At 40.9% G+C, this 15340-nt stretch overlaps 1 protein-coding gene across 1 annotated transcript in view; it reads left to right on the forward strand.

Moving 5' to 3' along the window:
* Positions 1-15340, forward strand: part of USP24 (ubiquitin specific peptidase 24) — a 141063-nt gene that overhangs the window by 32055 nt on the left and 93668 nt on the right. The window contains exons 4-8 of the mRNA XM_049617096.1: positions 3030-3173; positions 3821-3943; positions 9550-9585; positions 9924-9989; positions 14178-14243. Of these exons, the coding sequence (XP_049473053.1) occupies positions 3030-3173; positions 3821-3943; positions 9550-9585; positions 9924-9989; positions 14178-14243 (435 nt within the window). The remainder of the gene's footprint in view (positions 1-3029; positions 3174-3820; positions 3944-9549; positions 9586-9923; positions 9990-14177; positions 14244-15340) is intronic.

Here is a 15340-nt window from a genome sequence, read left to right on the forward strand (position 1 = left end):
AAGAGCAGAGACAATGTCATAGACACTGTAGTTTTCCCCAGTGCATAGCCCGCGCCTGCCTCTTCTGGGAAAGAGCTCAGTAAATCTTTGTTGAATGAATAAATGAGTCTCCTGCTGTCTTGTCCTTCTGGGTTTTGACATCCATTTTTGTCCCATATGCAAGGAAGTCACTAGAACTACAGATGGGTGAAGATTGTATTTATCTTAAAACCCCGTAAAATAAACTGTTCATTTGTAAACTATCACTCCCATCTACATCTTGGTAACATCTCCCTCGCTTCAAGGCTTAAAAAATACCAAAATTAATTTTAGGAACAAAAACAGCTGCATCTTTGAAAATGCAAAATCTTTTAAAATTGTCATTTGGGCGGGGATTATATGGAATCAAGGCTTATGTTCATTTTGGATGAATTCATCTACCAATTTATCGTTTAAGATTATTTTAAACTTTTATGAATTCTGTTAAGAATTACAGTAATTTTTTTAATAGCGGAATTTTTACAGTGTGACAATACTGTAGCACATTGCACTGTATGTATAAATTTACAGACAAAGAAAATGCAGGCTTATTCAAAGTCGCGGAAAAGGATTTATCAGTGTAAGGAGAGGACCTTTAGGTTGATGATCTCCAGATCCAGAGAGCCCTGTGTCAACGTGGGTCATTGGCAAGTTGCGTATTTGGAGTATATTACTCTGTGTGCAGAGACAGTCCAGAGAACAGTTTTATATTATGTGCTCAGCTGTTTGTAATAGCATAATAAGTGGTCCAGCGGTTGGTTGCTAGGTTGTTTTTTCCCAGAAAACTACGAGCACAGAGGTACCCTACGTTCTGTTGTTCAATGTTTATAGAAAAATGTATGTGTTAAGTTCCCTTTACAGTTAAGAGCTATTAAAAAGGTTCTTGTCCCCATCAAAAAAGCATACTTTAAAAAAAATTTTTTTTAATGTTTATTTATTCTTGGGGGGGCGGGGAGAGAGAGAGAGAGAGAGAGACTGAGCATGAGCAGGGGAGGGGCAGAGAAAGGGAGACACAGAATCTGAAGCAAGCTCCAGGCTCTGAGCTGTCAGCACAGAGCCCGACGCGGGGCTCTAACTCACAAACCCTGAGATCATGACCTGAGCTGAAGTCAGACACCCAATTGACTGAGCCACCCAGGCACCCCCCCCCTTTTTTTTTTTTTTTTAAATCAAAAGAGCTAAGGACTCTGTGTGCCTTTGATTTGGCTACGAGAAAACTCAGTGGTATTTTATATAATTGCCATTGCTTTCCTTAGCTGTGTTTCCGGGTATGATGACTATTTCTCTACCCTCTTCCCTTGGCTTTTCTTACAAGCCACCTCAAATGTTTTATTAGAAGGAAGGTATGAGTAATAAGCAATTGTACGAATGAGGTGCACAAAAGGGACTCTGTTGTCGTGTCTGCCTTCTTCACCTGTTACCTTCAGGCCAGCCTGGATTCTTTACCATGTGTTCAAGCAGGGAAGGAAATCTAGGTCTGGCCATAGCACATAGTTACGTTTAAACCTTGAGCACAGCTTCCCCACAAAGGGCTGCCTGTCTTTCCCCTCTTCTGCAAGGTAGGTTGAATTCCCTTTTCAGATTAAAAACTGAACAGTGAGATGGCAACAGAAGGAGTGGTGCTGAATTTTATTTTATAGTCATATGAAGCTTCTTGAGTGCTAATCTCTGCTTCATCTTGCTTTATAATTTAGGTATAGGAGGAATATACAGGCAGGCAAAAAATTCTTGCAAAAAAAGTAGTAACTCATTGGTTTATATAAAGTCGGTGTTATGATTATTGCTCATTGGAGCAAATCGTGCGATTAATTGGTATTTAGAAAATCTGGAACTGAGGTTTTTCTCTGCAGCTAGAGAAGTTTGGGCTCTTTCAGGCTGCTCTTGTTAAGGGATTCTCAGTGTGACGAAGATGGAATTTTTATTGCATAGCATTTTCCCTCTAAAGGGAAATCTTTGGAAAACATGAAACCAGCATACCAATTTGCCATTATTTTATTAAGTGAAACCCTTTGATTTCTCATTCCCCATTCTGGGAAGTTATTCCTGCATTAGATTTCCCCAAGGACTAGAAGCCTGAGGCGTGGAGAAATCCACTGATGATTATCTTAGTTTCATCTGTGCACCTTTTCCCGCCTTGTTAATGAATCTGAGATGCTGTCTGAGTGTAACATGCACAATTGTTGTGTATTTTGTGTTTTATATTTAAGAGAAGCAGTGCCAAAGTAAATAGCGTTACAGTGCCTTATCACTTAGAGCTATTTTAGATTGGCTTAAATAATTTTAAAAACTGAATATTACTTTTATACATATCAAAAAGGAAAACGTAAGCAAAGTCTATAAAATATTTCTAAAATTGTTTCCACATTCGTAGTCCTGTTGCCATCTGGTCAACAGGTGGGAAGATGCAGTTCTGACATATAAAAACTCTGACAAGAATGTGTGTGTTCAAATCACGAAATATAGCATCCATTGCTTAGATTCCAAGAATATCAGTTAGTATTGGCGGCCACGATATATCTAATAACAGTACTGCACTATGTATAAGATACCTTTTCACATTTGTTTTATCTTTTGATATTGAGCACATCTGTGTGAAGTGGGTAAGAATTTGCCTCTTTACATGAAAGAAACCGAGCCTTGGGAACTCAGGTAAATTTGTCCAAGATCAGACAGCTAGAAAACAGTGGTAGCTCCAGGATTTGGTCTCATGTTCTCACTTGCTCTACACCACTTGACCTCCCCCCAGTAATAATGAAAAGTAGAGAAACAAATGCAAATTTTCTTTTAAACAAACTGCTTCCATGTAAGGGAATTAACATGCAAAAACAAAACTCAGTGTTGACTCTGAAATAAAGGAACGAGCAGACGGGCTACAGGCTTTCCTTAAAGCAAGACATCTGCATAAGAGTAATATTATGGTAATAATCTCTTGATTATTCAAGATTGAACTGGTAAACAATAGACTTTTTCTTTTCAAGTGAGACTCTATAAAGTGCCCTTTGTTTTTGTAGCTCCTGACATCAAGTGCTGTTCACAAGTGGGGTACTGAAATTCATGAAGGAATCTACAACATGTTGATGCTATTAATAGAACTGGTTGCAGAGAGAATTAAACAAGATCCGATTCCCACAGGTCTCCTGGGTGTGCTTACGATGGTACAGTATCTCTAAAATGAAGCACTTTGTGTTTTGCTTTTATTTAAAATACCTTCTGTCTGTCCTCTGACTTGTAATTAATGATGAGTGATAACTAATATAGTTAAAGATCTTAATTTAGCTGTTAGGGACCTTGCTTTTTATTTTAAACACAGAGCAGCCATTCATTCTGTGTTTTCAGTTTTAACGAAATACCTTTCTAATTTTAATAGCTTTTTCAGCTCTTAGAACGATTAAATAGCTTTCCCTCATGTCTTCCTGATTATTCACATAAATGCTTTCACATGGGGTGTTCTTGCGGTTTGGTTTCTGGCCTTTTTCCCTGACTGGTCACAGTAGCTGTGTGAAGAAGGGGACTTTACTGCCCTGCGGCCCACCTGTCCCTGTGGCAGCTCCAGGGCCCCTGGTGCACGGGCCTCACCTGGCCCGAATCCTGGTCTCCCTCCCAGCGAGCCCTGAACCGGATAGGAGAGCCCTGCTTCAGGCATTCACTCCTCTGCACCGGCTAAGGAGTATGCGCTGTAGGGATATTTGAAAGATTCCGCTAATGGAGGAGTCCAAGGCTATATTTTTCTTCTTTTCTCCTGCTAATATTGTTGCTATAGAAATAGGTAATAATAATGCTTCTCTGTTCTCTTTGAATCTAGGCTTTCAATCCCGATAATGAGTACCATTTTAAAAACAGAATGAAAACATCTCAAAGGAATTGGACAGAAGTGTTTGGGGAGGGAAATATGTTTGCTGTTTCACCTGTGTCTACTTTCCAAAAGGTAAATATAGTCTAGTTTTGTCATTTTATAGAGAAATATATTGAAAAAGTTTTTCTGTGCTATAAAAATTTACGTGGAAAGATTAAAACAGTCTGTGAAAAATGACAGTTATTCCATATGGCTCATAAAATCGCTTAACTTTTTTTCAGATATTGCATATTTTTCCATAGCTGTTAACTAACATCATAAAGAATTTTATAGATTCGAAATGATGTTTAGTGAAATGTGGAATGACTGCATGACATCAATGCCCTATTTATTGAATTGTCAGAACCCCAGTTTAATGGGTGTCCCAGTTTCTTATAGATGTTTGAGAGGCTAGAGCATTTGAAATCGTTATAGATGTTTGAGAATCCAGAGCATTTGAAATCGTTTGAAATGACTAATTAAGCCTAGAAAAAATAATCTAGAAGTTAGTTTCGTGCATCATTTTCTTTTAAGCTCCATAAGCATTAAAGCTTTTGTTTTCTTTCAAGCCAAGAACCAATATCTTCATTTTATATTTAAAGGTCTACAATGTGCCAGTGACATTATACCCACAAAGAGTACATAATTTAAACAATCTGTTGACTGAACTCTGGCTTTCGAGAAACAGTGGAAAGCGGTAAATTTAGTAGATAGAAAACTTGTCCATTGCTTTAGTGGAAGCAGAGGTTTAGCTCAGCCGTCTTATAAAGAGTGCTAAGGCGTGGTTCCTAGCTTACAGCATAGTGGAGGAGATGGGAAAACAACATATTACAGGACCATAGGCAGTAGGTGCACTTGTAATAATATGGCCTGCACGAGGGAGTGGTCCCGTCTCGCAGAGCCAGGCAGTCCCCAGAGAGGAGGAGGAGGTTGACAGCCGAGCACAGAGGGCAGTGAGGAGACACTGCAGCATTTGACCCCCACAAAAACTCTGTGAGTTAGGTACTACTTTTAACCCCATTTCATGGATGAGAAACTGAGGCACATAGAGGTTGAGTCCTTGTCCAAGTCTGCAAACCTAGTACTCATGGGAAGAACCCATGTAATCTGGCCTTCTAGTCTGCATTCTTTAGCTACGCGCAGTCTTACTTCCCGAAGTATGAAAATCTGATCCTCAGTTTTGTTGTGAAGATTAAAGGGCAAGTATACAAAACACTAAGCACGGCGCTCCCCTGTAGCAAGTGCCCAGCAGAAGGTCATTCTCTTCCCCTCAGCTTAACATGTGTGACATCTGGGGCCCAGAAAGGTCCAGTCTGTTCATATCCTCCCGTTATTGCAAAGGAGTTTCTCTCCTGCAGAGGCCCTTGCTCATCCCCTTTCCTCTTGCCTTCTGAGGCATTTTCCTCCTGTTTTCTATCCTTTGTTTGGCATCCTCAGTCTTTTCCTCTCTGTTGGATCACTCCTGTTGTATACAATGTGCTCTAGTATTTTCCATCTTTTTTTTTTTTTTTTTAATTTGAAAATGCAGACTCTGTGTGTGGGTGTGTGTGAGAGAGAGAGAGAGAGAGAGAGAGCGAGAGAGCGTGCGTGCATGCAGGGGAAGGGGAGGGGCAGAGAGAGAGAAAGAGAGAATCCCAAGCAGGCTCCACGCTCAGCGCAGAGCCTGATGCAGGGCTCGATCTCAGGACCCTTGGGATCATGATCTGAGCCAAAATCAATAGTTGGATGCTTAACCAACTGAGCCACCCTGGTGCCCCATAGTATTTCCTGTCTTTAAAAATTCTGCCTTTGATCCCACATCCCTGTCTAGCTTCAGCACGGTTCTTCGTCTCCTCCATACCTTTACCAGAGAAGATTCCACGTTCTCCTTTCCCAGTTATTTTACTGGTTTTCCAAAACTTTAACTTAATGAAACAAAACCAAAATTTCATTAATATCTTTGTGTTCCTCTGAGCAGTACCTAGACCTTGGAATGTTTCGTGTGCTCACTTCCCACCTGATTGACTTAGTCTCTGAGAGTCCCTCTAGCGTGCGGCATCTTAGTCTTTTCCCGCCTTGCTTTATGCTCAACTAGGTATCAGCATTGTTATTTTATACGGTGTTTTGACTTGGCCACATTTAGGCGTTCTCTCTTTGTGTACTATTCCTTCTCTATCTCTTCCGTTGGGATAATTTTTCTTCTGCCTGCCTACTAATATGTCCTTTAGTAAGTGTCCATTGGTGATTACGTCTTTGTTTTTGATGGCCTAAACTTAACGTTAATCCCCATGCCTTAAAGAATGTTTTCCCTGGGTTTTAAATTCTAGATTGACTGTTACACTTTCAGAATATCAGAGATACCCTGTCAGTGTCTCCTGGCTTTGATTATTGCTGTTGACAAGTTGCTGTTTGATCTGTTGTTCCTTTGTAAGAAATCCACCTCTCCCCCCATGGCTGCTTTTGGAGATCTCCTGTTTCGCTTTGATGTTTGGCAGTTTGACTCTCCTGTGACTGACTGTGGTATTCATATTATTTTGCATCAGAAACATTGGGCGTCTGCATCTAAGGATTAATATCTTGTATCAATTTTGGAAAATTCTCAGCCACTATCTTCTTAAATATGTCCATAATGCCTCTCCTCCATTAATCAGTCTCTCCTTCAGAACTTCAATTGGATACATGTTAAGCCGTCCCTCCTGTCCTCCATGTCCCTTAACCTCTGCTCTGTTTCCCATCTTTCTGTGTCCTTGTGCTCTGACAGGGTGTGATCATTTTTTTCAGCTCTGCTCTAGTTCACTAATTTTGTTTCTGCTTGTGTCAGTTACGCTGTTTACCCTGTTCATTAAAAGTCTTCAGTTTTGTTACTTTCCTTCATTTATGTAAATTCTATTTGGTTCTCATTTGTTTTGTCATTTTTTACCATCTCATGTTCTAAACACGTATTTTCGTATTTTCGTTCTCCTGTGTGTTTGTCTTGTGTCTGATATCTACAAGTCTGATTCAGCTGGCTCTGGCTAACTTTAACTTGTTTTGTATCTGTATGTATATACACAGAAAAAAAATTTACACTTGTTTGTTTTTCTGTGAAGTCCTGTTTCTTGGAATTTAATCTGGGAGGATGGTTTGAGGCCTGGAGTGAGGGAAAGTTCCTTTCTTTCCAAGGAGGATTTACTTACTTCTTCCAGGTGCCTGGAACCACTACAGTCTGGGGCCACTCTAGAATAAATTCTCAGCTTACGGTATTTCAGACCGTGAAATCAGCGTGAATTTGAGAAGTGAAGCCGTGTGAGGGCAGTTCAGTGGCCACAGATTCTTAGAGAATTTTTTTTCTCCCCTGCATCCAGTACCAGAGTCCACGTAGGCAGGCTTCCCTGTTGCTCTCCCTTTCTCCAGGTAAGTTCTTTCAGCTCACCTTACCCTGAGGCTGTAGCCCTTTGAGCTCCAGTTTTAAGTGACTACCTCCTCTTAGTCTCCCAGCCCCCACCTTGGCTTTGAGTCCTGTTTCTCAGGCACCGTAGGGCTGTGAAAATGGAGGCAGGAGGTCACCAGGGTTCCACAGACGCCTGCACGGTGAAGGCTAGCCTGAGTCTGTTTACCTCACACAATTTCTGCTTTCTCTTTGTTTTCAGCCTCTGAGCACTTTGTGCCAACTCAGCTATGTGTGTTTAAAGATTTTTTTTAAATGTTTTCATCTGTCAGAGAGGTGTTTAGGGCAACTAGACAAAAGTCTCCATTAACTCTTCAGAGTGTGCCAGTCTGCCTTCTTTTTCTGCCGCACCACTGAAACCACCCTCGGTAAGGCACCAGCACCTTCTAAGTTTCCAGAACCCAAGGAAACGTCTCTTAACACCACCCACAGCAGTGGTTGGTCACCATCAGTTTGTCCCTCTCCGAAATCGGTTCGTCTGGCAGTCTCTTGCTACCTCCTACGTCACTTTGCCTTTCTTGATTCCTTGCTTTCTGTCCAGCTTTAATCCAGAGCCGCCCTCTCTTTGTTCAGTATTCTTTCCCCCAAGAACTGTCTTTCCTTCTCACGGAAGCAAATGCAGTCTTTGTGCTGATGGCCCTTCGGTTTGTATCCCTGTGGCCCAAACCTCTCCTCTGAGCACACCATACTTGACGAGCCAACCATTCCTTTTGGTCACCACACAGATGTCTCCAACTTAGTGTGCTTGAAATGGAACTTCCTTTTGTCTCGCCAGCCTTCCTTCTTCTCCCTCTCTGTAAACCACATCACCATCTACCTAGGTGCTCAAGTCAAAAGCATAGGAGTCGGCCACGATTTATCCCTTTTCTTACGACCCATAAGCAACCATAAACATGTCCTTTGAATTCATCTCAAAGGTGTCTTCAGTTGCCTTCTCTCTGCCTCCACTGCTGCCATCCTGCCCCCCCGACACCATCCCGTCTAATCTAGTTACCGCATTAGTCTTCCAGCTACTATCTCTCCCTCCACTCTCATTTATCTGGCCCATTCCATCCTCCACACAACTGCAAGACTGGTCATCGTAAAGCATGAAATGCATCGCTTCTGGCTTAAGCACTTTGTTGCTTTCCTTCCAGTCGCAGCCTGCAAGTTTCTGCATGGTGTGCACTCTGCCCCTCTCCACAGCTCTACCTGTGCTGCTCCTCCCGACTTGCTGTGTCCCCGCGGGGTGGTGGGGGAGGTCCCCCAGTTACTCTTGAGTGCCATCCCCAAACAGGACCTTTGCCATTTCGGCCTCTCTGCCTGGACTGTTTGAGTGGCTAAACCGGTCTCATCCTGTAGGATCCAGCTTGAAGACCACCTCTTCAGAGAGGGTTTCCACGACCACCACTCTGAGCAAAGGAGGCTCCTTCTGTCTCTCATTTGAAGACCTTTTTGTGGTTTTTCCTTTCGTGGGACTTAGCACAGTGTGAATCCTGTTAGGTGTGTGTGGGTTTGCTTGTTTCTGTTGAAGCTGCTCCAGTATGAGCTCCGTGAAAGCAGGTACCACATCTCTTCGTAGTCACTGTTCCCCAAATATTATTCAGCCCCCAGAGCAGTGAATGCTTAGAAAAAGAAAGGAAGGAAGAAAAGAGGAGAAAAGAAAGCACTTGCTCCAGGGCACCAATTAGTGGGACAACAGGGGCTAAAATTTAACCTTTTTATTCCTGATTTGCTCCTCTTTAGTAATAATTCTGGATTTCTAAAATGTAATTTTCTTAGAGAATTTGACTCAAGTTATCCTGTACCTTGGAGAGCTTAAACAACTGACGTCAGCTACCCAGAAATGCAAGAATGCTCCATACTGTAGCAGTGGCATCCAAGTACAGACGTGCAGACTCCTAAAATTATATACAAATGTCAGAGACTCACATTAAGAAACATGTAGAAAAGCCTTTTGAAATATTTTTCAAATCTTAATATTTTCTTCTCCCAACTCTTCACTTAGGTTAAAAAGAAATCTATGGTAGGGGCGCCTGGGAGGCTCAGTCAGTTGAGTGTCCGACTTCAGCTCAAGTCATGATCTCACAGTCTGTGGGTTCGAGCCCCACATCAGGCTCTGTGCTGACAGCTCAGAGCCTGGAGTCTGCTTTGGATTCTGTGTCTCCCTCTCTCTCTGCCCCTCCCCTGCTCATGCTCTGTCTCTCTCTGTCTCAAAAATTAAAAAAAAAAAAAAAAAAAAAAAAAAAAAATCTGTGGGCTCATGGGGAAGTTCTCATATTGCCAACTCAATTTCTATTTTCTTTCCTCATAGGAGCCTCACGGATGGGTTGTGGATTTGGTAAATAAGGTATATAACTTTTGTTAATATAGTCGTATTTTCCTTCTTTTAATGAAATTGCTTAGAGTTTGGTATTTTAGGTAAATGACAGCTAGAAAGAACAATAAGAATTTTTTTCAGTTCCTCCTCTTCTTTATCATATGCTGTTTATACAGATGAGCACCAGCGTCAGGATTTAGCACATCTCCTGCAGTGTATCACAGGAGCAATAGAATTATCTTTGTGATGGCTTTCTCTAGATCAGTATTACAGAGCACGTTGGCAGAGTAGAACGGTAGCCTTTGTTTCTTGTTTAAATTATTAACGTACAGCATTTTAAAATTAATTTGTGCCCTTTCTCTTCTCAGTTTGGAGAATTAGGCGGATTTGCAGCAATCCAAGCCAAGCTTCATTCGGAAGATATAGAACTTGGGGTAAGTTAAACCAGTATGTGTGCCCACAGCAGAAGTTCGCTTTATTCGGGCTGGTATGTTACCCAGGAGACGTGGTCTGGACACAGTCAATGAAACGTTACAGTGTTAAGTTATCTCTGCAGGAGCAGTTTCAGTGGCTCTGATAAAGGAATGTTTGCTCCTAATCATAACCAAATTTCAGTGTAGGGTATTTGCTTTCCCCCCCCCCCCCCCCCCTTTCCCTTTGCTTTTGGCATTTGCCTCCTAATTTGTGATGGTTGTGTGAAATCATCTTGCTTTTTAAGGACAGTTGCTGTATGTGGCAAAGATATGTGTACATACAGTGTTATGACTCCGTTACATCAGAAAGTCTTCCCTGGTGCCAGGCACAATAAAATATTTCATTTTAAGGTTGGTAGGAAGTTTTTTGGTATTATAGGACTCCTAGATAACACAGGGCTGTCACAGGAGCTTAGAATCCTCCCTCAGAATCAGTACATCCTCTTTTTACATGGGACTTCATTTTCTCAAAGACATTTAACCTTATGGTGAGGGGAATAACTTAATCTTTTATTTTTCACAGAGGGCTGACTTGTTTGTAACTAGGAGCATTTTATTCTGTCTTCTGGTTGATTGTTCACTTAACTGCTCGTTACGTACTTGGCCACATGTAGGACACTGTGCTAGCTACCGTGATGTACTGAGAACAGAAGGTGATGGGGTAAAGTCATCCGTTGCCCCTAAGTGACGTAGGATTGTGCTTAGAGCAGTGCTTGCTCCTGTGGAACCTCGACTAATCAGCTAACTCGCTTGGTCCGTCTTTGGGCGAGGGAAGTAACATCCAGGAGAGAGTCTGATGGTATGCTTGGTAATAAACTGACCCTTTCTTGCCACCCACTGTTTATCCTGAAAGATTAAGTGTCTGCCAAGCCTTCTGCTGACACTGACCAGGGAGTGTCTTCTCCCTTCCCTGAATGTTAACTAGGCTGTTTGGCCGTCATTTTGATCCCCATTGAGTGGACCAAGCATGTTAGAAGTGACTACTGATCTGGAAAATAATGGGTAATGATTTAAGAAGCAAAACCGTTTATGGGGCGCCTGGGTGGCTCAGTCGGTTGAGCATCCGACTTCGGCTCAGGTCATGATCTCACAGTCTGTGAGCTGGAGCCCCGTGTCGGGCTCTGTGCTGACAGCTCAGAGCCCGGAGCCTGCTTCAGATTCTGTGTCCCCCTCTCTCTCCGCCCCACCCCTGCTTGTGCTCTGTCTCTTTCTGTCTTTCAGAAATGAATAAACATAAAAAAAATTTTTTTTTAAAACAAAACCATTTAAAACCAAAAACCTTTTCAGATACAGGGTTTTATCCAATTTACTTATTTCTCAAAAACTGGCTGTATAGGTCATTGGTCATATTAGAGATTAGCTTCGGGGTGCCTGAGTGGCTCAGTCAGTTAATCATCCGACTCTTGATTTTGGCTGAGGTCACATTCTCACCGTTTGTGGGTTCGAGCCATGCGTCAGGCTACGTGCTAACAGTGCAGAGCCTGCATGAGATTTTCTCTCTCTGCCTCTCCTCACCGTGTGCATGCATGTTCTCTCTCTCTCTTTTTCTCTCTCTCTCAAAATAAATAAACTTTTTTAAAAAAGAAATTGCTTCATAGTTTTAAAATGTTAAAATACTAATTTCTGGCAGAGTTAATGTATTTAAAAAAAAATACAGAGCAGTCCAAGTTTCTACCCTACTTGGAAGAAAATTGGCTTAAAAGTAGATACATAGGAATCTGGACTTACCCTCGTTATTATTAAATATCTTGAGGTTAAAGATTCCTCCAAGATTTTTCCCTTAGGTCAGACCATTTTTCAAACAACCGTGTTGTTTGCTGCAGTTGGTAGAGAATTATATTGCTTAGTTGTATTTGAGATGATGATGAAATTCAGGCATAGGAGAAAGAGATTCCAAAGATTAAGACTCTGATTTTATCAAACAAGGATTAAAATTTCACAATAAATGCCTGCTTCCTGAGCAGTTAAGGTGACTGTGTCCTAGAATAAATATAGGCCACTGAGTACAAGTAAATGTATTCATTTTACATTTACATTTATATTTATATATTTTTGAATTTGAAAAATACTGTGAAAAAGCAACATTCACAATTGATCAGTTAAAAATACCTGCACGGGGACCCCCGAGTGGCTCAGTTGGTTGTGCATCCGACTTCACCTCAGGTCATGATCTCACGGTTCATGAGTTCAAGCCCCACATCAGGCTCTGCTCACGGCTCGGAGCCAGAAGCCTGCTTCAGATTCTTTGTCTCCCTCTCTCTCTGCCTCTTCCCCCGCTTGCTCTCACTTTTTCTGTCTCAAAAATAAATAAGCGTTAAAAAAATTTTTTTAAATTACCTGCACAAAGTAAGGAATGGAAGGTGCCTGTCCTCCATCCCCCCAAACCCCCACACCTCTACCTTCTTCCTAGGTAATAGCTACCCATTTAACTCATAGCATTTCTGACTTTTGCCTAAATTTATGTGGAATATACCTGTGCACGTTCTTTCCTGCTTTCTCTTTCTTTAAGGCTGAATTGTAATCAAGCTATATGTAGTAGCATGTTTTCGTTTAACATTATATCACGGACATCTTTCCAGATCTGGCTGTCATTGATTTTAATGGCTGTAATGTGTTCCTGCAACTGTTGTACCATGATGCTGTCATTTATTCATGGGCACCATGTAAATATGTAAATTTGTCTTTATGTGCATATGGTACCATTTCGGAAGGACAAATTCCTGGAAAATGTGATTTTTAATATAATTCATAGTAATAAATATCTTTCCAAAAAAGAGATTTATTTGGACCAGTCTGTACTCCCATAAACTCGTTTCCTATTTCTCTCTTTAGTACTGAATATTTTCCATCTTTAATTTTTTCATTATAATGGACAAAAATAGTATTTTGTTATTTAATTTGTAGTACTCTCATTTCCTGTGAATTTGAGCATCTCATCATGTGATTATTGGCTGTTTACATTTCTTCTATAATTGACATCGTTATTTAGGTTTCTTTGGGGTTTTCTTGTTAACTTTCAGGAATTCTTTTTATGTTCAGCATATCAATGCCATGCCCATTTTATGTACCTGTAAATTTTTTCTCCCAGTCTTTTGCTTCTCTTTTTATTTTTATTGATAGTGTCTTTTGCTAACAGAAGCTTCCACATTTTATAAAAATTCCCCATTTTTTCTTTAATGGCTTTAAGAGTTTTCTAACTTGCTTAGGGAATATTCTCCCATCTCAAAGTTATAAAAATACCTGTTTTATTTTATACTTTTACAGTTTTATTTTTTATACTTGGTTCTTGAATTCATTTAGAATTTATTTTTATATATTACATAAGATAGAGATCCAGTTTAATTTTCTTCCAAATAGGTAACTGATTGTCATCAGAGCCTCTAATGGCTAATCCCTGATTTCTCTCCTATTTTGACGTATTGGCTCAGTCACATGTCACAGCCCCACGTGTACGTGGGTGTGTTCCTTTCGTTGGTTTGTTCGTTCGTTCTTTGCCCATTTCTATACTATTGCTGCACAGCTTTCCTTCCTGGTAGTACCAGTCTGCCCCACGTCCTTCTTCTCTCAGATCTCCTTGATCGCTCTCGTATTTCTGCCCTTTGAATATAATCAACATGCCAGGTTGTCCTGCAGAAATCCCCCAGAGATTGTGTTTGGAATTGTATTAAACGTATAGGTCCCTGTGTGGAGAATTGCAGTGCTGGTTCTTTCCGTTTGGCAACATGGCATCTGCTTGTTCACCTGGGCCTTCCCTTACGCGTTTCAGTAAAGTTTTATAATTTCTTCCACGGAAGACTTCGGTGGTTTGTTGAAGGCACATTTCACTCCTTCGCCTACTATCCCCTTCTTTTTCAAATAAAGACTGTTAGTATTCTACAATATAAGTTTTAAAAGTCTTTCATCCAGTCCTCCAAAGAGGTTTTATTGGCATTATTATGATTTAAGTTCTATTAAATTTCTGGAACAATGTAAATGGATTGACGTCTTGTTACCAGTTCTTCCCATCTGGGGGGTGTGGTTTGTCTGGTCATTCATTCGTGACTTGACCTAGTCACCATTTCAAATTGTCCCTGAAAGGGACGTGTATAATGCTGAAAGGAAAAACACCCTCTCACACTGATGTCTGACCTTCACTGTCCTTGTTTTCAGGCGGTCTCAGCATTGGTGCAGCCCTTGGGGGTGTGTGCGGAGTACCTCAATTCCTCGGTGGTTCAGGTAAGACAGGGCACTTTACATTTGCTTCAGAAGGTGACCTAACACATACAGACAGTAATAATTACCTTTTTATCAGTTGGTCAGAATTGTGCCCTATTTCTTTTCCTTGTTCAGATTAGCTATTTTTCTAATAAAAATACTCTCAGAAAATAACGAAAAAATAACTCAAGGTAGAGGAGACTTCTTTTTTTTTTTTTTTTTAATTTTTTTTTTCATCGTTTTTTATTTATTTTTGGGACAGAGAGAGACAGAGAATGAACAGGGGAGGGGCAGAGAGAGAGGGAGACAGAATCGGAAACAGGCTCCAGGCTCCGAGCCATCAGCCCAGAGCCTGACGCGGGGCTCGAATTCACGGACCGCAAGATCGTGACCTGGCTGAAGTCGGACGCTTAACCGACTGCGCCACCCAGGCGCCCCGGTAGAGGAGACTTCTAAAATTTAAAAAGATGATTTACCTTTTCAGTTTATCATTTTATCAAATAGAATTTATATATGATTGCATGTATTTTTGTTTCCTTATCTGTAAAATAGGCGACATATATCCCAACCCCCTTCCCAGGATTGTTTAAGGATTCAGAGCCATTATGTATTAAATGAGATCAGTGTTGAACAACCCACTGGGCTTCCTTGCTAGCTAAGTCACTGCTGAATAACAGCTTAACATCGTGTCTTGTCTGATCTCCTGTCCCTGCAGGTTGTAAGTCAACAGGCCATCAAAGAGTCAGAGCTGTGCATGTCAGTTTTCTAGTGCTTAAGACCTATTATACTTTCTTGCTTCCTTTCCATCTCAGTTGACAGGTTTTACTGAATAAAGTGTCACTTTGAAATACCTTCATTTTTTATTTTCTTTGTAAATAGGTCTGTGAAACCTGTAACTTTCCCAGAGATTTTTTTTTAAATCCCTATAAATGGCTTTGAAAGCATAGAGTCCTTTGGGAGCAGTGTTTTTGTATGCACTGTTCCTTCTTGCTAATATCTCATTTTAACAACGGAGATACGATTTTTTTAGTAGGTTCAGGAAATTTCTACCATTTCTAAGTGTTAAATGCTTTCTTTAAATGTCAGAGTAATCCTGCAAGATTTTTACATGAAATCAG

Source organism: Panthera uncia (assembly GCF_023721935.1).
Source record: "Panthera uncia isolate 11264 chromosome C1 unlocalized genomic scaffold, Puncia_PCG_1.0 HiC_scaffold_4, whole genome shotgun sequence".
NCBI lineage: Eukaryota > Metazoa > Chordata > Mammalia > Carnivora > Felidae > Panthera > Panthera uncia.